The 21,765-nt window shown below is 43.5% G+C and overlaps 1 protein-coding gene across 1 annotated transcript in view; it reads left to right on the top strand.

The window, feature by feature from the left end:
* The first annotated feature begins 1,374 nt into the window (after nucleotides 1-1,374).
* Nucleotides 1,375-21,765, top strand: part of LOC105986594 (chromosome unknown open reading frame, human C10orf76) — a 234,251-nt gene continuing 213,860 nt past the window's right edge. Inside the window, exons 1-5 of the mRNA XM_013017591.1 lie at nucleotides 1,375-1,484; nucleotides 5,039-5,070; nucleotides 16,801-16,913; nucleotides 20,990-21,046; nucleotides 21,365-21,511. Coding sequence (XP_012873045.1) covers nucleotides 5,064-5,070; nucleotides 16,801-16,913; nucleotides 20,990-21,046; nucleotides 21,365-21,511 — 324 coding nt within the window. The 5' untranslated portion in view covers nucleotides 1,375-1,484; nucleotides 5,039-5,063. The remainder of the gene's footprint in view (nucleotides 1,485-5,038; nucleotides 5,071-16,800; nucleotides 16,914-20,989; nucleotides 21,047-21,364; nucleotides 21,512-21,765) is intronic.

Genomic DNA, 21,765 nt, shown 5'->3' with positions numbered 1-21,765 from the left:
CTCAGACCACCACCACCAACAACAAAAAAGATTATTAGGCAGTAGAGGTGAGATTTCCCCTCAAGCATTCTGGCCCAGTCAGAGTCATTGCCCCAAACAACTTTACCACATCAACAATTCATCATCAAAACCAACAGTTTGCTAGGAAAAACAGTAACAACACACTTTTATGTATGTTGGCACTCCTCCCATGCTCCAGCTCCATCTGGGACTTTGTCTCACTTTCAGTTTCCCTCTTCATAGGTTATTTTCTTCCTCAAGGCTTGAACAATTACTTCAAAAATCAATAACTGGGAAATGTTTATCTACACCCTAGATATCTCTGCTGAGTACCAATAAAGGGTATCTAGATCTACTAGATCTACTACATATCTACATATCTACTACTAGATCTCAAGTATCTACTAGATATTTGTTTGTATATTTCACTGGTATTTTCATCTCAATATGTTCTAAAATTTTCTTAATCCAAATTATTTTTCCTCCAGTTGCTTTTATTTGCCATAGGATTTTTGCCATTTTTTATCCTATCTTCATTTTTAGGGTAGAGTCAGTCACAAAGACAAACTTCAATTGATAACTGGTGAAGGAAAAAGTAAGTGTGTGTGTGTGTGTGTGTGTGTGAAAATTGCTATATATATTTCTGTATGTCTCTGTAACTACTGAACTTTTTGCCTGAGCTGGTCTTGAACCGCCATTCTCTTGAACTCAGCCTCACAAATAACTAGGATTTCAGATATGAACAACCCAGTGCCCAGTCATTTTTACATCTCTTGATTAAGAGCCAAAGTCCTTGAAGGCTGCATCTAGTGGCCAAGTCCAGATGATACCCCTTCATTCACCCTGGTTAAGATTATATCAAATATTCACATACACACAGTAGGTGCCTGGTACTTTTTGGGGGGAAGGGCTGCTGAAGATGGACCTCAAAGCTAAGGTCCCACTTGCATAAGAGAAAACCAGACAGATTTACCCTGTTAATACAACTCTACAGAATGTTTTGTACGTAGTTGATACATTTGTTGAGTCTGTTTCTAATACACAACTTACAAAGTTGCAAAGAAGGACTTGTAAGCTAGGCCTTTCCAAACATTGCTGTTTCTAGAGGATTCATTCATTCCTAGACCGGTTAATGAGTTCAAAGGGTCAGTGATGTTAAAAAAAACCCGTTCCATTGTTACTTGCATCAAGCAGGGACTCTGGATGAGTTTCTCTGCTAAGGTCTTTCTCGCGATGCCTTTCGGGAGTTGTAGTCTCTGCGGTGCTTGCTGGGAATCGTGGTCTGAGCCAACTCAGGAAGCGGGCGTGGACTAACACAGCGCAAGGCGGGTTTTAGGACCCGGCGTGGCGCGGCCGACGGGGGAAGGGTCGCGGAGGTCGGGAGCGCGCCCGCCCGTGAACTCCGAGCCGTGGCGCCGTCGGTGTTGTCGGGAGCGAGCGGGCCCGGGAGCGGCGCGGGTAATAGAGGAGGAGCCGGGGGCTGGGTAAGCGGTGCCGGCCCGGCCCGGCCCTCGAACCTCTGGGACTGCTTCGAGTCCTGTCATAGTAGGCCTTGGCCCAGAGGCGGCTCTGTAGGCGGGGCTTGCGCTTGCCGTGGGGACGACGGGGGTGACGGGGGGCTGGGAGGGAGGATGGACTGCTGCTGAGGGGGTGTGCGGCCGGTGGGGAGGGCTGGGCCTGGGACGCCCCTGGTCCAGCCGCTCTAGGTCCGCTTCCCCTGCGGCGGGTCCTGCCGAGCCCTTGGTGCGGGCCTCGTCCCTCTTCCTGCTCCTGCGGGGGCATCCAGGTAGCCCAGGCAGCCCAGGCTCTGACCTTTGACCTCAGCCCTGAGTTGACCTCGACCCCTTTAGCTGCCTTGAGAACCTCTCTTCCCAAGTTGTTTATGTCCCTGAGCTCCAAGAGATGATCTGGAAGAGGGCCGGTCGGTCTGTCCGGAAAGTCTTCTGGTGTCCTGGAAGGGCCTTCTCTGCCCTCTTTAGTGTCAGACCCACCAGCTTCAGCTCACCCTTCACACAGAATCCATGAAGGAAGCTGCAGTGTTTTCTTGGGGTTATTTGGTTTCCGCCAGGAAACTAACTTGTTTCCATGGGAGTGTGGGGAGGAAACTGAGGACCGACAACTGGTTCCCTGGGAAAGGAGAGCGATCTGAAGCTGAGGAGTGCTGCGACCGAGGAACAGGGCAGTGGAAACTCAGGCTGGGCTCTAATAAATATTTCTGGATCATCACATCCCATTGGGTTTTTCCTCTCTGGGAGGGGGGGGAGGGCGGGAAGTTTTGAACTTAGCAAGATGCGTTTATTTGTAAACTAGGACAAATAATGGTATCTTTGGCTCTAATTTAGTGCAGGTTACTTCTTTGGAATTATTTTCAGTGTGTATCCAGTTGGACTTGGGTACATTGTATAATTTCTGAAAGGCTTTTCTCTTTTTCTAGGGAAAAGTAGATTTGATTCTTTTGGTTTGGATGTTACTGGAAATTCCCATTCTTATTGAATAAGGAAGTCTTTAATATATTTTCATTAGATTTTCAGACGTTGTAATTTAGTGTCATGTTCTACATTTGCATTTTATTTATTTATTTATTTTTGCCGGTCGTGGGGCCTAAAGTGTGGGTGTGGGCGCTGTCCCTCAGCTCTTCAGCTCAAGGCTAGCGCTCTACCACAGCGCCACTTCCGGCTTTTTCTGCTTATGTGGTGCTAAGGAATGGAACCCAGGGCCTCATGCATGCAAGGCAAGTACTCTATCACTGAGCATCCTTCCCAGCCCTACATTTGCATATTTAAAAAACAAACTTGAAAGCATCAAATTTGGCCAGGTGTAGGTAGTTCATGCCTGGAATCTTAGCTAATCAGAAGGCTGAGATTCAGGATCCAAAGCCAACCAGGGCAGGAAAGTCCTTGAAACTCTTTTTTTTTTTTTTAAATTGTCAATGTGATATACAGTCTTATCTCCACTCAACCAGAAAAAAAACAGAAATGGAGGTGTGGCCCAAGTGGTAGAGCACTAGTGTGGAGTAAAAAAGCTAAGCTGAGTTCAAGCCTAATGCTGGTGTGTGCACACACGTACACACAGCAGAACCCCTGAAAAACCACCAAATTTGGACTTTCACACTGAGCACAGTTTAAAAATCTGTAGTTTGAAGAATATAGTCAAATGGCAAATTGATCCAGGATAAATGAGGGTGAGCTGTTTATTCAAAATACATTTATTGAGTACTTACCATGTAACTGACCCTGAGGTTAGAAATAATATCTTTCCTCAGGGACTTCAGAGAGACATATTTTGATGAGATTAGTATTGCTGTGTTACATATGCACATAGAGAAGATATTTGTACAGTGAAATACAGCTGCTGCCTGGAGAGTCAGCGATCTTTGTAGGCACCAGATACTTGAGTTGGGTGGCAAGGGCGAATAGATACTTGCAAAAGGGAGAAAAGTCATTCACTTGGAGAAAACAGTCTTTACAAAGACATGGTGGAAAATGTGAGGGGAAGAAGTGATGTGGTATTTATATATCAAAAATTTGTCTAGGGCTAGGAAGGTGGCTCAGTGAGTGGTAGAGTGATTGCCCTGCATGCAAGAGGCCCTGGGTTGGATTTCTCAGCACCACATAAGCAGAAAAAAAAATGGAAGTGGAGCTATGGGTCAAGTGGTAGAGTGGTAGTCTTGAGCTGAAGAGCTGAGGGACAGTGCCCAGGCCCAGAGTTTAGGCCCCATGACCGACAAAAAAAAAACAAAACAAAATTTGTGTAAAATAGGATGTATATTGGGAAATTGTCTGGAGATGAGAGTGGGGAGTCATTGAAGATTTTAAGTTTGGGATTAACGTTAAAATAATGAAAAAGGAGACAAACTAGTTTTTGCTATTGACTGACGGTCTGAATAAATTATGCTGGGATAATGATGGCAGAAACTGTTTCGGAAGAGTGGGATCTTATTTCTAAGACATAGAATACATGGAGATTTCATTGACTACGATGTGAAAATAACTAGGATTCTGTATTGGAAGGTATAGAAAAAGTAGAGCAGCTGGGTTATGGAGGCTCATACATATAATTCTAGCTACTCAGTAGGCTGAGCTCTGAGGATCCTATTTAGGTTGCTATCCCAGGCAGAAAAATACTTGAAACTTTAATTAATCTGCAAAAAGCGAGAAGTAGAGATGTGACTAAAGTAATAGAGGGCCAACTGTGAACAAAAATACTGAATGAGAGCATGAGGCTGAGTTCAAGCCTCCATACTGGAACAAAACAAACAAACAAAAAAAGTAGAGCAGATTTTTTTTCTTTTCAGTTTTGAGGTCAGGACCTTGCACTTGCTAGGCAGGTGCTTTACCACTGTGCTATATTCCCCCCCCCCCCCAAGAGCAGAATTTTAAAGGTAGGAGTGGCAATAGGAGGAAATTAATGAGGACAATCTGAGGTATTAAGGTTAAGTTGCTTGTGTAGAGGAAGACATTACTAGGAAGGTGGAAATAAGGAGGCTTAGTGAGAGAATAGCTTGGTTTTAATAGCTCTGAGTAAGTGAGGGCATATATGAAAAAGTCCTCAGGAAAAGTGTTTATTTATTTTATTAGTATCAGGATACAGGATATGCACTTCTTTTTTTTTTTTGTCTGGTCATGGAGCCTGAACTCTGGGCCTGGGAGCTCTTCAGCTCAAGGCTAGCACTCTACCATTTGAGGCACAGCGCCACTTCCGGCTTTTTTCTTTTTGCTTATGTGGTGCTGAGGAATCGAACCCAGGGCTCATGCATGCAAGTCAAGTGCTGTACCACTGAGCCACCTTCCCAGCCCTGAGAATATGCACTTCTTGTACCTAATAGTGAGCTTTTCAAGTCAGGGGCCATACTTGGTAAATTTTTTGAGCCTATTTTGTCTTATAACTATGCTTGTGTTAGTTTAAGGCCTTGATAAATGTTAATTATTAAACTAGCAGGAAATCAAATTGACTATAAGTTTGTGGTTACTCTTTGCATTTTCTTTATGATTATGGCAGTCTATCATATAATTTTCATTTTTTTCTTTTTTCTTTGCAGTGCTGGGGATGGAACCTAGGACCACATGCTAGGCAAGTGCTCTTTACTCCTGAGTTTCACTCTCAGCCCTATAATTTTCATTTTATCCTTAGGTAGTTGGTATTTATTTATTTACTTATTGGGGCTTGAGCTCTGGGCCTAAGCACTGTCCCTGAGCTCTTCAGTTCAAGGTGAGCACTCTACCACTTGAGCCACAGCGCCACTTCTGGTTTTCTGGTGATTAATTAGAGATAAGAGTCTCACAGGCTTTCCTGCTTGGGCTGGCTTTGAACATTGGTTCTCAGATCTCAGTCTCCTGAGTAGTTACGATTACAGGCGTGAGCCCCTGGAGCCCGGCTTTATGAAGCATGAAAGGAAATGAGAAGACACGAATGATATGTTGTTTCAGGAAGTTCAGGTCTTGAACAGAAGATAGACAGGATTAATTTTTTTTTTTCAGTTGTAGGGCCTGGGCACTGTCCCTGAGCTTCTTTTATTCAAGGCTTGCACTCTACCACTTAACCACAGTGCCACTTCTGTTTCTCTGGTGGTTAATTGGAGATAAGAGTCTCATGGACTTTACTGTCAGGGCTGGCTTCCAACCAAGATCCTTAGATCTCAGTCTCCTGAGTAGCTAGTATTACAGGTGTGAGACACCAGTGTTTGGGTAGACAGAATTAATTTACAAGAAGCTTCTGCTTATTGAGAAGAAGATCTTATAGTGAATTTCTTTTTTTTTTTTTGGTTCTGGGGCTTGATCTTTGGGCTTGTGCCCTGTCCCTGAGCTTCTTTTTACTCAAAGCTAGCACTCTACCACTTGAGCTACAGTGCCAATCCAGCTTTTTTCTGAGTAGTTTGTTGGAGTTAAAGAGTCTCATGGACTTCCTTCTCTGGGCTGGCTTCGTAACACGAGCTTCAAATCTCAGCCTCTTGAATAGTTAGAATTATAGGTGTGATCTACCAGAGCAAGGCTCACAGTGAATTCTTTTTTTTTTTTTTGGGGTCCGTTCGTGGGGCCTGAACTCTGGGCCTGGGCGCTGTCCCTCAGTTCTTCATCTCAAGGCTAGCGCTCTACCACTTGAGCCACAGCGCCACTTCCGGCTTTTTTTCTTTTTGCTTATGTGGTGCTGAGGAATCGAACCCAGGGCCTCGAGCATGCAAGGCAAGCGCTCTACCACTGAGCCACCTTCCCAGCCCTCACAGTGAATTCTTATATTGGAAATGTTAAGAAGAAGTTTTTGAATTAGAATTTCCTGACATTCTATCAGTTTAGATAGAGTTTGTTTGCTCCTCCTCCTGAAGGTACAGATGCATTTCTGTGTAAGATAATTTCACAGGGAACCTGAGGTAGTTAAATTTATGTAAACCTCTTTATCAGCATTGTATTAATCTGTGAATTTAGATGGATTCAGTAGATGCTAATGGGACCAGATTGAGTTCTGTCTATTCTATTATTGTTCTGTGCTATTGAGAGTTGGGCCCAGGCAAGCAGTCTACCACTAAGTTATATCACTAGGCTAAATGTTTTTCTTGGAATCTAGTTCACCTGTAATAGGTATAGACTATGGCCTATACTTAAGAAATGAGAAAACTTTTTTTTTTTTTTTGTCATGGGGCCTGAACTCTGGGCTTGGGCGCTGTCCCTTGGCTCTTTAGCTCAAGGCTAGCACTCTACCACTAGAGCTGTAGCCCCACTTCCAGCTTTTTCTGCTTTTGGATGTGAGGGTGATCTGGCTGCGACATCTGTCACCCCATTGATCGCCAGGGTTGATTTGGCTGATCTGGCTGGCTAGGCGGGTGTCCCCTTCCTCCCTCACTGCTCCATGTGCGTCCGTCCCGAAGCTGCGCGCTCAGTTGAAGAGGACGACCATCCCCGATAGAGGAGGACCGGTCTTCGGTCAAGGGTATACGAGTAGTTGCGCTCCCCTGCTAGAACCTCCAAACAAGCTCTCAAGGTCCAGCTTTTTCTGCTTTTGTGGTGCTGAGGAATTGAACTCAGGGCCTCACATATGCAAGGCATCTCTACCACTAAGCCCCCTTCCCAGCCCTGAGAAAACTTCTTGTTTTTCTACTTGCTACTTTGTCTTGGAAAAGTCTCTTAGTTATTTCTGCTTTCAAATATAGGCTAAACACTTACTCTGAGCATTGTTCAGAGTACACATGAGATATGGACCTTGCCTTTTACTGGTTCATGTGCTTAGACTTGTTCTGTTCTAGTATCCAGAAAACAGGGATGATACTTGCCAGGTATAGTGAATTGGTTGACTTTTCTTGGATAAAGTGGGATTGTTGATATTCTGGATCAACTTGGAGCTGGCATAGAATTATAGTTTTGTTTTGTTTTGTTTTGGGTCCGGTCGTGGGGCCTGAACTCTGGGCCTGGGCGCTGTCCCTCAGCTCTTCAGCTCAAGGCTAGCGCTCTACCACTTGAGCCACAGCGCCATTTCCGGCTTTTTTCTTTTTGCTTATGTGGTGCTGAGGAATCGAACCCAGGGCCTCATGCATGCAAGTCAAGCGCTCTACCACTGAGCCACCTTCCCAGCCCAAAATTATAGTTTTAACTCAATCTTTTTTTTTTTTTTTTTGCTGTGGGCCTTGAACTTTGGGGCATTGTCCCTAAGCTCTTTTGCTCAAGGCTAGCACTGTACCACTTTGAGCCACAGCACCACTTCCAGTTTTCTGGTGGTTAATTGGAAATAAGAATCTCATGGACTGTCTCAGTTGGCTTTGAACTAGGATTCTCAGATCTCAGCCTCTTGTGTAGGTGGGATTACAGGTGTGAGCCACCAGTATCCCCCCCCCTTTTTTTTTTTAATGATATTTGGGTTTGAACTGAGGTTATCAAGCCCCAGCCCTCTAGTTTTAAAAATTCCATAGAGAGAAGGAATTTGAGAAAGATTTAATGACTTTTACCTATTGCCAACTTTGTTGTTTTAAGCAAAATAAAATTCTCATAAAATTAAGGTAGTAGTATGTATTTCATTTGATGATTGGATTATTAAATACAAAGGGCTTTATTTATTTTTGTCGGTCGTGGGGCTTGAACTCTGGGCCTGGGCACTGTCCCTCAGCTCCTTAACTCAAGGCTAAGTGCTCTACCACTTGAGCCACAGCACCACTTCCTGTTTTCTTAGTGGCTCATTGGAGATAAGAGTTTCAGAGACAAGCTGGGCACCTGTGGCTCGTACCTGTAATCCTAGCTACTCAGGAGGCTGAGATCTGAGGATCAGGGTTCAAAGCCAGCCTGGGCAGGAAAAGTCCATGAGACTCTTATCTCCAATAAACCACTAGAAAACTGGAAGTGGCGCTGTGGCTCAAGTGGTAGAGTGCTCACCTTGAGCTGAAGAGCTGAGGGGTAGCGCCCAAACCCAAAGTTCAAGCCTCATGACCAAAAAAAAAGAGTCTCATAGACTTTTGAGCCCTGGCTTTGCTGCGATCCTCAGATCTCAGACTTCTGAATAGCTAGTTTTACAGGTGTCACCCACTGGTTCCCGGTCACAAAGGGCTTTATTTTCCTCTTGGTAATACTGGTTATTGAACGTAGAATTTCATGCATACTAGGTTAACCCTTTACCCCTGAAATGTATCCCCAGCTATTGTACCCCTTCTTCCCCCCCCCTTTTTTTTTGTTTTGGTTGGTTATGGGGCCTGAACTCTGGGCCTAGACTCTGTCCCTCAGGTCTTCCAGCTCAAGACTAGCACTCTACCACTTGAGCCACAGCTCCACTTCCGGCTTTTTCTGCTTATGTGGTACTGAGGAATCCAACCCAGGACCTCATGCATGTGAGGCAAGCACTTTACCACTGAGCCACCTTCCCAACCCTGTCATTATGTCTTATAGTGATCTTTCACAGATGGGCAAACTGATCTCAAAGGAAGGGGATTATCTGTTGGTGAGGTATTGTGGAGAGAATGAGATGTAGGAGACACTGTGGTCTCAGTGTCTTTTTTTTTTTTTTTTTGCCAGTCTTGGGGCTTGAACTCAGAGCTTGGGCCCTGTCTCTGAGCTTCTTTTGCTCAAGGCTAGTACTCTACCATTTGTGTCACAGCGCTACTTCTGGCAATTTTTGTTTATGTAGTACTGAAGAATTGTACCCAGGGCTTCATGTATGGTACCACTAAGCCCCATTTTTTTTTTTTTTGTCAGTCTTTTTTTTTTGTCAGTCATAGGGCTTGAACTCTGAGCCTGGGTGCTATCTCTCAGCTCTTCAGCTCAAGGCAAGCACTCTTATCACTTGAGCCACAGCGCCACTTCTGGTTTTCTGGTGGTTTATTGGAGATAAGAGTCTCACAGACTTTCTTGCCTGGGCTGGCTTTTAACTGTGATCCTCAGATCTCAGCCTCCTGAGTAGCTAGGATTACAGGCGTGAGCCACTGGTGTTTGGCTTCAGTGTCTTTTTTTAAAGAATGCAGAAGTTTATGTGGTTCCAGTGGCTTGTGCCTATAATCTTAGCTACTTGTAGGATTGAGTTTGGGAGGCTAGTTCTAGACTAGCCTGGGCAGAAAAGTTTATGAGATTCCCATTTCAGTGTAAGAAGCTGGGCATAGTAGAACATGTGTGTCATCCCAGCTATGCTGGGTAGTCTGAAGTTGACACTTTGAAGTCCAGGCATAAGTCCACAGAGAAACTGAGACCTCTCAAAAATAACCAGTCAGAAAATGGCTAGATCTGTGGCTTAGCAATACATTGCCTGCCTTCTAAGCATAAAACTCTTAATTCAAATCCCAGTACTACAAAACAAAGATGGACACTAGTGGCTCATGCCTGTAATATTAGCTACTGAGGAGGCTGAGATCTGAGGATCTTGGTTTGAAGCCAGGAAGGGCAGAAAAGTCCGTGAAACTCTCATCTCAATAAACTACTCAGAAAAGACTGGAAGTGATGCTTTGGCTCAAGTGGTGGAGGCTAGCCTTGAGCACAAAGAGGCTCAGGGACAGTGCCCAAGTCCTGAGTTCAAGCCCCAGGACCAGCAAAAAAAAAGAAACAGAAAGAGTATGTCATGACAGCATACACTGGGACATTAGGCTGTCTGGGTTTGAGTTCCTATTTTTACTTATGTGGTCAAGTTAAAAAAATTACTTTGTATGTTAGTTATCTCATTGTAAATTTCTTTGCTTTTTTTTTTTTTTTTGGGTCCGGTCGTGGGAACTGAACTCTGGGCCTGGGCGCTGTCCCTCAGCTCTTCAGCTCAAGGCCAGCATTCTACCACTTGAGCCACAGCGCCACTTCCGGCTTTTTTCTTTTTGCTTATGTGGTGCTGAGGAATTGAACCCAGGGCCTCATGCATGCAAGGCAAGCGCTCTACCACTGAGCCACCTTCCCAGCCCCATCTGGAACAATTCCTGCGTGATTTATTTTCTTTGGGGTTGGTCGTGGGGCTTGAAATCTGGGCTTGGGTGCTGTCCCTGAGCTCTTCAGCTCTAGGCTAGCACTCTACTGCTTGTGCCACAGTACCACTTCTGGTTTTCTAGTGGTTTCTTGGAGATAAGAGTCTCATGGACTTTCCTGCCTGGGCTGGCTTTGAACTGTGATCCTCAGATCTCAGCCTCCTGAGTAGCTAGGATTACAGGCATGAGCCACTGGCACTGGGCTTAGTGATCTATTTGTTTTTTTCCAGGGACTCATTATATAGCTCAATCTGGCCTTGAACTATACATCCTCCTATCTCAGCCTCTTGAGTGCTAGGATTACAAGTGTATTCTGCCATGGCTAGAATGAACATTCATTAAATTCATTTTATTTTTTTTTCTTTTTTCTTTTTGTCACTCTACCACTGAGCCACCTTCCCAATCCTTTAATTTATTTTTTAATTGTTATTATAAAGTTGATTTACAGGGGGGTTACAGTTATATAAGTCAGGTAAAGAGTATATTTCTTTTTGGACAATGTCACCCCTTCCCTCGTTTTCTCTCCTATCCCCAACCAGAAGTTGAATAGTTCATTTTCAACATAGTATGTAGTGAGTACCATTGTTGAATTTATCCTTTTCCCCTCCATTTCTGTGCCTCCCCTTCTACTCCCAAAGACACATAAATGAACAAACAGAATAAAAAGGAAAGAACAGGGGCTGGGAAGGTGGCTCAGTGGTAGAGTGCTTGCCTTGCATGCCTGAGGCCCTGGGTTCGATTCCTCAGTACCACATAAGCAAAAAAAAAAAAAAGCCGGAAGTGGTGCTGTGGCTCAACTGGTAGAGCACTAGCCTTGAGCTGAAGAACTGAGGGACAGCGCTCAGGCCCAGAATTCAAGCCCCAAGACAGGACCCAGGAAAAAAGGAAAGAACACAAAAACAGCAAAAAAGAAAAATAGGTTTTAAAATCTTAACGTTTGGATACTTTGTCCTACAAGAATATGAAGGGTCATATACTTAAGCATGTGTGGGCTGGAGGCATAGCTCAGTGGTAGCGTGATTGCTTAGCTAGCATGAGGCCCTGAGTTCAGACTAGTATCTACTACTAGTTCCTACAACTGCAAAAGAAGGGTATGGCTGTAATTTTAAGATTCAGATTTTTTAAAGTTGTGTGATTTGTGTTTTGAAGGGAAGTTGTGCTGCAAATCTTGAAGAAGGTTCACATCCCCTCAACTGTGTGAGTTTGGTAATAGGTGAAGTTAGTATTGAAAAATCACTTGATTTTGTGTCTTAATTTTGAGAAACTGTTAAACCCTAAGCTGATTTTTATTTTTCCTTTTTGCCAGTAGCAAGGTTAGAACTCAGGGCCTCAAACTTTTTGTTCTGCTTGCTTAGCTTGTGCTGTACCACTTGGAGCCATACCTTCAGCCTGACTTTTTTGCTGGTTATTTTGGAGATGGAGCCTCTCCCTGTCTGTCTCTGTCTCTGTCTTTCTCTTTCTTTCTCTCTTTTGTGCCAGTCCTAGCACTTGAACTCAGGACCTGGGTGCTGTCCTAGAGGTCTTTTTTTTTGTTTTTTGTTTTAGTTTATTGGAAATAAAAGTCTCAGGAACTTTCCTGCCCCCTACCCAGGTTGGTTTTGAGCTGTCATCTTCAGACCTTAACTTCCTGAGAAACTAGGATTACAGGTGTAAATTATTAGTGCCTGGTAATGCTGACATTCCCTCCCCTCTCCCTGCCCCCCACTGCAGTCCTGGGGCTTGAACTCAGGGTCTGGGCACTGTCTCTGAGCTTCTTTTGCTCAAGGCTAGCACTCTACCACTTGAGCCACAATGCCATTTCTGGCTTTTTCTGTGTACTGAATAATTGAACCCAGGGCTTCATGCATGCTAGGCAAGCACTCTTCCACTAGGCCACATTCCCAGCCCAAAGCTGACAGTTTTGTGAGATTATTCTGCCTTTGCTGGGTTTGCTTCTTTGCCAGAAGAGTTAAAATATAGAGATATTAATAGTCAAAGAATGCTTAAAAAAATTTTTTTTTTTGTCATTCGTGGGACCTGAACTCTGGGTCTGGGCGCTGCCCTTCATCTCTTCAGCTCAAGGCTAGCACTCTACCATTGAGCCACAGTGCCACCTCCGCCTTTTTCTGCTTATGTGGTGCTGAGGAATGGAACCCAGGGCCTCATGCGTGCAAGGCAAGCACTGTACCACTGAGCTACTTTCCCAGCCCCCAAAGAATGCTTCTTCACTTATGATTCCAGTTTCTTTGTAACTCTACTCCATTCATTTCTCCTAAGCTGCTTTGTGCTTATGTTTTCCTGCTTCTGTTTGCTAGTAGATTGTGAACTCCTAGAGATCAGGTAAGGAGTCTCATCCCTGTGGCTCATAGTGCCTAAACTAGTACCTTAGAGTACTTAGGTACGCCCTAAATATTTTGTAGTATTTCAATGATGTTAAGAGACATTTTAGTTTCTTCTTCCTCTTCCTCCTGTTCCTACTCCTCTTCCTCCTCTTCTTATTTGGTAGTACTAGAGGTTTGCACTCAGGTCTTGCCCTTTCTAGGCTGGTGCTGTACTGGTGAGGCACACACCTCTAGCTCTGCTTTTTGCTGTTCTCTTTGCTGCTTTTGGGGAGATAGAGTCTAGCAAACTTTTTGGCCTGGGCTGACTTTGAACTAGGATCCTCCAGATCACAGCCTCCTGAGTAACTAGGATTACAGTTAGGATTACATTGGTGCCTGGCTTAATTCTCCACTTGTACTTGTGAAGAAACTAAGAAGCACAGTGACCCTAGTCAGTGTTCCCAGTTGGCTGTGTTCTAGTAGTAGTTCTGCTGGTTGGTTGTTACATTGTGCCGTGTAGCTCCATTGTTGGAGTTGCTCTGGTTCTCTACAATGGGAAAACGTTATAAAAGAGGACAAAACAGGGAGATAATAAAAACAGGTGGTACTCTTATTACTAATGTGCTCTAACTGACTATTCTACCAACAGATGTTTTACTTGGAAATTTTGGAGTATAGACTTACTAGGACCCAAAGAAAACTTTTGTTAATTCTGTACTTTTCCTAGTTTAAGACCCCAGAAACTCTTGTTTGCTGTGTTTCATGAGGAGGAGTGCTGGCTGGAGGAGACTTTGTGTTGTCAGTTTCTAGCCACATTTTAGCAGGCTTGGGTGGTAAATTCCAGTTGCTAGTGATAATGACAGAGAGTAATGGGTAAGGCATTTGGCTGAAATTCCCCCTGTCCTAAATGGAAGAAGAGTGATGAAAACAACTCAATTTCTTAGGAAATTTGGTACTTTGGATTGGATTTTTTTTCTTTTCTCCTATTCTCTTTTTCTTATTAGAAAATATTGATTCTGATACAGAGTAAGTTTATTAGATTTGGGGTGGATATTGATTAGCTGTAACCCATTTATAAATTCTCAGAGAGGGATATTTGTAAACATGTGCTTTTCACATCTAGGAACTCTGTGGCCCTGATGTTCTGGTTAATCAACTTGTTGAGGCTGAGTACATGCAGAATCTATATCCACTAAACTTAGAATTTTATTGCTTTTGATTTATTTTAATAGGATCTCCTTGATTTCCAATTTATTTTCCCTGGATGAGGACATTTTCTTCTTGAAAACATATTTAAAAGACACAGGAATGTTTTGAACAGGAGATGCATTTCATGCTTTGAGGCAAAGCTTTAATTGATATAATTAAATTGTTTTAAAAGAACTTTCCTTTTTTTATTTTGGTAGTACTGGAGTTTTGAACTCAAGGACTTGTGTTCTATCATTCGAGCCACACCCCTGCATTTGAGTCTTTTTTTTGGCCAGTCCTGGGGCTTGAACTCAGGGACTGGACAACATCCAGAGTTTCGTTTGCTTAATTCTAGCACTCTACCATGTGCGCCACAGTGCCCCTTCTGGCCTTTTCTGTTTATTTATTTTTTATATTTTGGGTCCAGTTGTGGGGCCTGAATTCTGGGCCTGGGCACTGTCCCTCAGCTCTTCAGCTCAAGGCTAGCACTCTACCACTTGAGCCACAGCATCACTTCCGGCTTTTTTCTTTTTGCTTTATGTGGTGCTGAGGAATCGAACCCAGGGCCTTAGGCATGCAAGGCAAGCACTCTACCACTGAGCCACCTTCCCAGCCCCTGGCCTTTTCTGTTTATGTGGTACCGAGGAATAGAACCCAGGGCTTAATGCATGCTAGGCAAGCACTCTACCACTAAGCCACATTCCCAGCCCTTTATTGTTCTATTTTCTTTTCTTTTTCTTTCTTTCTTTCTTTTTTTTTCCGGATGTGGGGCTTGAATTCTGGGCCTGGGCACTGTTCCTGAGCTCTTCAGCTCAAAGCTAGTGCTCTACCTGAAAGGAAAAATGTAACCCAGGCAGAAAGTAACCTAAAAGAAAGTAACCCAAAAGACCACACAGACAGAAGTCAAGTAGAAGAAAAGATTTATTGCCAGCAGAGCTGACAAGGCCAAATTCTCATGAGGAAAGGGAGAAAATGGCACTGTCTGGCTCCTTGGAGGTCCCTTTTATATAGTCGGGGCCAGGAAATGGGAGTTGCCTCACCTACTGTACTGGGCTGCCATCAAGAGAGGAGATTAGGTCTGTGAGGTGGGTGTTTCCTTACACTACCACTTGAGCCATAGCACCATTTCCAGTTTTCTGGTGGTTTATTAGAGATAAGAGTCTCATGGACTTTTCTGCCCAGACTGGCTTTGAACCATGATCCTCAAATCTTAGCCTCCTTAGAAGCTAGGATTACAGGTATGAGCCACTGGTGCCTGGCTTATTCTGTTTTCATTATGAGTTTACTAGAGATGAGAGTCTCATGGACTTTCCTGGTCAGGCTGACTTTGAACTATGATGCTCACAGCTAGGATTACAGGCATGAGCCACTAGTGCCTGGCATAATTGTAATTTTAAAAGCATGGATTAATTATACCAAGGGGTTTCAGCATGGTATTTCAAACATGCATGTATTATATTTTCTCAGGATAACCATTTCTATTGGCCTTTCATCTCCTGCCCCTATCCTCTGTTGATGAATAGCTTACATTGAGGCTCTTTGTGCTGTCTACACACATAGTTAATCTCTCTATATATATGTGTGTATATATGTGTGTGTGTGTGTGTATATATATATATATATATTTTTTTTTTTTTTTTTTTGCCGGTTGTGGGGCCTGAACTCTGGGCCTGGGCACTGTCCCTCAGCTCTTCAGCTCAAGGCTAGTGCCCTACCACTTGAGCCACAGCACCACTTCCGGCTTTTTCTGCTTATGTGGTGCTGAGGAATCGAACCTAGGGCCTCATGCATGCAAGGCAAGCACTCTACCACTGAGCCACCTTCCCAGCCCAGTTGTACTATATTTTAAAATTACTCATCCTCTATCTTTTTCCTTCATCCCCTCTCATTCTCTTACAGAGTCTCACAGAATTATGTGGAATATATTGAAGTTTGATCTTCAACATTGTTAGAAATATATACAATTAAATTTGAAAGTAGTATAATACTCAGATTTTTTTAAACCTGATTTAATTTTTGGCCTCTGCTATTTTATGCCTTGAGTCTTCTTCCAGAGGAATTTTCTGAAGACAGTCAAGTGCAGTGTGATTTATGAGGCAGTGAAGGCCAAGTACTTTGCAGTGATGAGGACCTCCTTTCTTCAGGGAAATCGATGGAGCACATCAGTCTACAGCACACTTCCTGCCTTAATGGTCCTAAGCTAGATCAATATTTGAACTTCAACTTTGCCATCAGTCTGTGGGCTGTGTATGCTTTGCAGCCTTATTTCTATCATCCTTAGATTTATAGCCAGATCTATTATAGATTGAGCTAGTTACACTTTCCTGTTTGGTTTTAGATCTGCTTTAAGCCCTGTCCACTGGCACATTTTAAGGATGTAAAATGTGTTGTGCTGTAGGCCATGCAATATTTTAAACTTTGACATTACCTGGTCTAGGGTGGGGTATTAGGTAGCTAGCTATACACGATCTGTAGCATGGTTGTTAATAATTTTTTTTTCCTGAAAAATTTCCCATTGCAATTTCAATAGACTTTCTGGCATCCTGGAGCACATTCTGGTACTGATTGTGGCTTTCTTTTTCTTCTTAAAATATTTATTTTTTTGAGCATTTTAAGTTCACAGCACAATTGAGACGATGGTGCACAGACAATCCATTTGTTCCTAGTCACTATATATTGACTATTTCTCCCATTAATAATATCCCTCACAAGTGTGATGTTTGTTATAGTTGATGAACCCTTATTTAATTATATATCATTAACATATCATATCCACATTTTACATCAGTGTACTGTTGATGTTGTATGGTTTATGGGTTTGGATAATGCATCTTAACATATATACACTGTATACTGTCATAGAGATTATTTTTACTACTCTAAAATGTGGCTCCCCCACCTCCTCAGGTTCTTTAACCATGGCACAAGTAGAAAAACGGGGAGGTTTGCTCCGGAAATCCTCAGCCTCCAAAAAACCACTAAAGGAAAAAGTGGTACTGATGTATGATGAGATCTTCATGGTAAGTCCTGTTGCTCTATCGTACTGCACAGCTTGACTCCTTAATTATTCAGTGTAAAATAAGAAATAACCTTACCACTGACTGCTACCTTTAAAGGGGATTATAGGAGCGCAGAGAGAGGGAGGAAGCTCAAGGACAGGGTAATTTCTTATGGTAGGGATTTTGATTATGTATTAATTATTGTAATTGGTATTATGTTCTTACATGTTTTTTCCATAAATTGGATAAAACAATTGAAAGGAGGAAGGAAGGCTGAGGAATTTTTTCCCCCAAATATCTTTAAGAAAGTCTTAGCTGAGGGTTGGGAATGTGGCTTAGTGGTGGAGTACTTGGCTAGTGTGCATGAAGCCCTGGGTAGAGTGCTAGGCTTGAGTAAAAGAAGCTCAGGGACAGTGTCCAGGCCTTGAGTTCAAACCCCATGACTGGCAAAAGAAAAAAAAGAAAAAAAAAAGAGAAAGTCTTAGCTGTGTAGGTGGCTCATGCCTATGATCCTAGTTACTCAGAAGGCTGAGATCATGATTTGAAGCCAGCCTGGACAGAAAAGTCTGTGAGACTATCTCTAATTCACTAGTGAAAAGCTGGAAGTAGAGATGTGGCATAAGTGGTAGAATACCAGCCTTGATTAAAAAATGTAAGGGAGCCAGGCGCTTGTAGCTCATGCCTGTAATCCTAGTTACTCAGGAGGCTGAGATCTGAGGATTATGGTTCAAAGCCAGCCTGGGCAGAAAAGTCTGTGAGACTCTTATCTCCAATTAACCACTAGAAAATCAGAAGTGGTGCTGTGGCTCAAGCAGTAGAGTGCTTGCCTTGAGCTGAAGAGTGCAGGGACAGCCCCCAGGCCCAGAGTTCAAGCCCCACAACACAGACACACACACACAGACACACACACAGACACACACACACACACAGACACACACACACACACACACACACGTAAGGGACAGGGCCCTCTCCACCCCCCCCACAAGTAAGGGACAGGGCCCAGGTCCTGACTTCAGGCCCCACTACTGGAATCAAAAGAGATAAAAATGTCTTTTTTTTTTATTATCTGCCTTAAAGATGCTTTTATCTTTATAAATTTTTGTTGGCGTTCAAATTATACAATTCAGATATTTTAAAAAGATACATTTTACATTCTACCTCAGGTTGTTAATGGACAGAACCCTTGTTTAGACTATCTTGTACTCTAGCTACATAGGATAACAGAATTATTAGCAATTGAATTTCTTTCAATCTTCAGAACTGTTAATTGACATGGTCCAAGTTTATATTGTAAAATATATTCTATGAAGGAAGGCTAGACTTACTAGAAACCCTTCAGGAGTACTGGCCCTTTGAAATTCTGGTCACTGTAACACATTTAAACTATTTACTTATAGTATTATATGTATTACCGGTATTTGTGTAGTTGCACATATAAATGTGTATGCTTATAAAGAATGACCATATGTTGAATTTCTTTTCTTTCTTGTACTGGGATTTGAACTAAGGGTTTGAATTTTGTGCTTGCTAGTTGGGTGTTCTATTGCTTAAGCCATGCTTCCAGCCTTTTTTCATTTTGCTGTTATTTTTTCTCCATTTAATGACTAATTAATTTTTCCTTTTTTTTTTAAATTGCTGGGATCCAGTGGCTCACACCCATAATCCTAGCTACTCAGAAAGCTGAGATCTGAGGATTGTGGTTTAAAGCCAGCTCTGGCAGGAAAGTCTGTCAGATTCTCATCTCCATTTAACTACCAAAAAACCAGAAATGATGCTGTGGTTCAAAGTGGTAGAGCACTGAGCACAAAAGTTCAGGGACAAGCCGGGCGCTGGTGGCTCACGCCTGTAATCCTAGCTACTCAGGAGGCTGAAATCTGAGGATCACGGTTCAAAGCCAGCTCGGGCAGGAGAGACCGTGAGACTCCTATCTCCAATAAACCCAGAAAACTGGAAGTGGCGCTGTAGCTCAAGTGGTAGAGCGCTTGCCTTGAGCTGAAGAGCTGAGGGACAGCGCCCAGGCCCAGAGTTCAAGCCCCACGACCAACAAACAAACAAAAAAAGTTCAGGGACAGTGCCAGGCCCCAGAACTAGCACACACAAAAACGTCTTTAAATAGTTGTAGAATTCAATTCAGCATGTCACTTTATGAGTACAAATGTATTGTGATCAGTGTTGCTCTGTTTTTTTTTTTTTTTTTTTGGGTCCGGTAGTGGGCCTGAACTCTGGGCCTGGGCGCTGTCCCTCAGCTCTTCAGTTCAAGGCTAGCACTCTACCACCTGAGCCACAGCACCACTTCTGGCTTTTTTCTTTTTGCTTATGTGGTGCTGGGGAATCGAACCCAGGGCCTCATACATGCAAGACAAGCGTTCTACCACTGAGCCACCTTCCCAGCCCCTTTTTTTAATTTTTAATTTTTGCTCAAGGCTAACACTCCACCACTAGAGCCACAGCTCCACTTTGGGGTATATGGTGCTTAATTAGAGATAACAGTCTCATGGACTTCCTGCTTGGGCTGCCTTTGAACTTCGATCCTCAGATCTCAGCTTCCTGAGTAGCCAGGATCCATGAGCCACCTGCACCTGGCTGCTCTGTTTTTTATTTTTATTTTTTTGCTGCTCGTGGGGCCTGAACTCTGGGCCTGGACACTGTCCCTCACTTCTTCAACTCAAGGCTAGCACCCTACCACTTGAGCCACAGCACCACTTCCAGCTTTTTCAGCTTATGTGGTGTTGAGGAATCGAGCCCAGGGCCTCATGCATGCAAGGCAAGCACTCTACCACTTAGCTACCTTCCCAGCCCTGCTCTGGTTATTTTTGAGATAGGTCCTCATTTTTTGTTCAGGCTTCATGGACTATGATCCTCCTATTTACCCTTCCTGCTATAGGTGGAATGACAAATGTGCACCACTACACTCAGCTATTGGTTGAGATGAAGTCTCACGAACTTTGCCAGGATTGTCTTTGAGCCTTGATCTTTCTGACTTCCTCTGCCTCCAGAGTAGATAGGATTACAGATGTGAGCCACAGGTGCCCAGCAACTAAGTATATTATTCTTTCTTATCTATGTTCCTGTGTATATATGTATTTGCATTTATGTAAGTATCTATGTATATATCTATGTCTGTCTGTCTATCTATCTATCTCTATCTGTCTGTCTGTCTGTCTGTCTGTCTATCCATCCATCCATCTATCTACTATCTTTCTTTTTTTCTGTTGGTCATGGGGCTTGAACTCTGGGCCTGGGCGCTGTCCCTCAGCTCTTCAGCTCAAGGCAAGCGCTCTACCACTTGAGCTACAGCGCCACTTCCGGTTTTCTGGTGGTTTATTGGAGATAGGAGTCTCACGTTCTCTCCTGCCCGGGCTGGCTTTGAATCTTGATCCTCAGATTTCAGCCTCCTGAGTAGCTAGGATTACAGGCATGAGCCACCAGCGCCCGGCTTATCTACTATCTTTCTATATCTATCTATTATCTATCTATCTATCTATCTGTCTGTCTGTCTGTCTGTCTGTCTATCCATCCATCCATCTATCACTATCTTTCTTTTTTTCTGTTGGTCATGGGGCTTGAACTCTGGGCCTGGGCGCTGTCCCTCAGCTCTTCAGCTCAAGGCAAGCGCTCTACCACTTGAGCTACAGCGCCACTTCCGGTTTTCTGGTGGTTTATTGGAGATAGGAGTCTCACGTTCTCTCCTGCCCGGGCTGGCTTTGAATCTTGATCCTCAGATTTCAGCCTCCTGAGTAGCTAGGATTACAGGCATGAGCCACCAGCGCCCGGCTTATCTACTATCTTTCTATATCTATCTATTATCTATCTATCTATCTATCTGTCTGTCTGTCTGTCTGTCTATCTGGTTCTGAGGCTTGAACTCAGGGCCTTAGACTTTTGCTTGGCTTTTTTGTCTACTTGCAGCTGGTTAATTTAAGATAAGAGTCTCATACACACTTTTCTGTCCCGGCTGGCTTCAGTCTTTGATCTTCAGATCTCAGCCTCTTGTAGTTAAGATTACAGGTATGAGCAATTAGTGCCCAGTAAATGCATACTATTGTTAAGCCTTTTTACTTGGAAAGTTGAACATGCTTATCTTCTGGTTTCAGACAGAGGATCCAAGTAAGTGCAGTCCTCGGTTTTGGGAGGAACTCTTTCTCATGAAGGTAAGACTGGATGGCATTATGTGGGCTTTCCTAATAACTAAGACTGCCATATGTTCTATACTAAATTTGTGCTCATGGGCTGGGAAGGTGGCTCAGTGGTAGAGTGCTTGCCTTGCATGCATGAGGCCCTGGGTTCGATTCCTCAGCACCACATAAGCAAAAAGAAAAAAACCGGAAGTGGTGCTGTGGTTCAAGTGGTAGAGCGCTAGCCTTGAGCTGAAAAGCTGAGGAACAGTGCCCAGGCCCAGAGTTCAGGCCCACGACCGGACCCCCCCCCCAAAAAAAATTGTGCTCAGGCCATTATTATTTCCTTGACAGGTGAATTTAGATTATCTAGAAGGCAAGCTGGAATCACTTGATGGTGAGGAATTAATGAAGATCAAGGATAATATTAATAGTTTGTTTCAACACTGCATCCAGGCTTTGGGAGAGGAGCATCCAATTCGAGTTGTCAATGCATTGCAGGTACAGGGCTGAGGGACTGGGAAGCATTTATTTAATAGAAGAAATGAATCATAAACCATATATTGGAACCTGAGGAACCTAGAATTGTCTTTGGATATGGGCATTTCTTTCTTTCTTTCTTTTTTTTTCTTTCTTTCTTGTCGGTTGTGGGGCTTGAACTCTGGGCTTGGGCACTACCCCTGTGCTCTTCAGCTCAAGAGGAACGCTCTACCTCTTGAGCCACAGCACTACTTCCAGTTTTTTTTTTTTTTTTT

The sequence above is a fragment of the Dipodomys ordii genome, unplaced genomic scaffold (genome assembly GCF_000151885.1).
Source record: "Dipodomys ordii isolate 6190 unplaced genomic scaffold, Dord_2.0 Scaffold36, whole genome shotgun sequence".
Classification (NCBI taxonomy): domain Eukaryota; kingdom Metazoa; phylum Chordata; class Mammalia; order Rodentia; family Heteromyidae; genus Dipodomys; species Dipodomys ordii.
The sequence above is the reverse complement of the archived record's forward strand: the minus strand, read 5'-3'. Positions and strand labels throughout refer to the sequence as shown.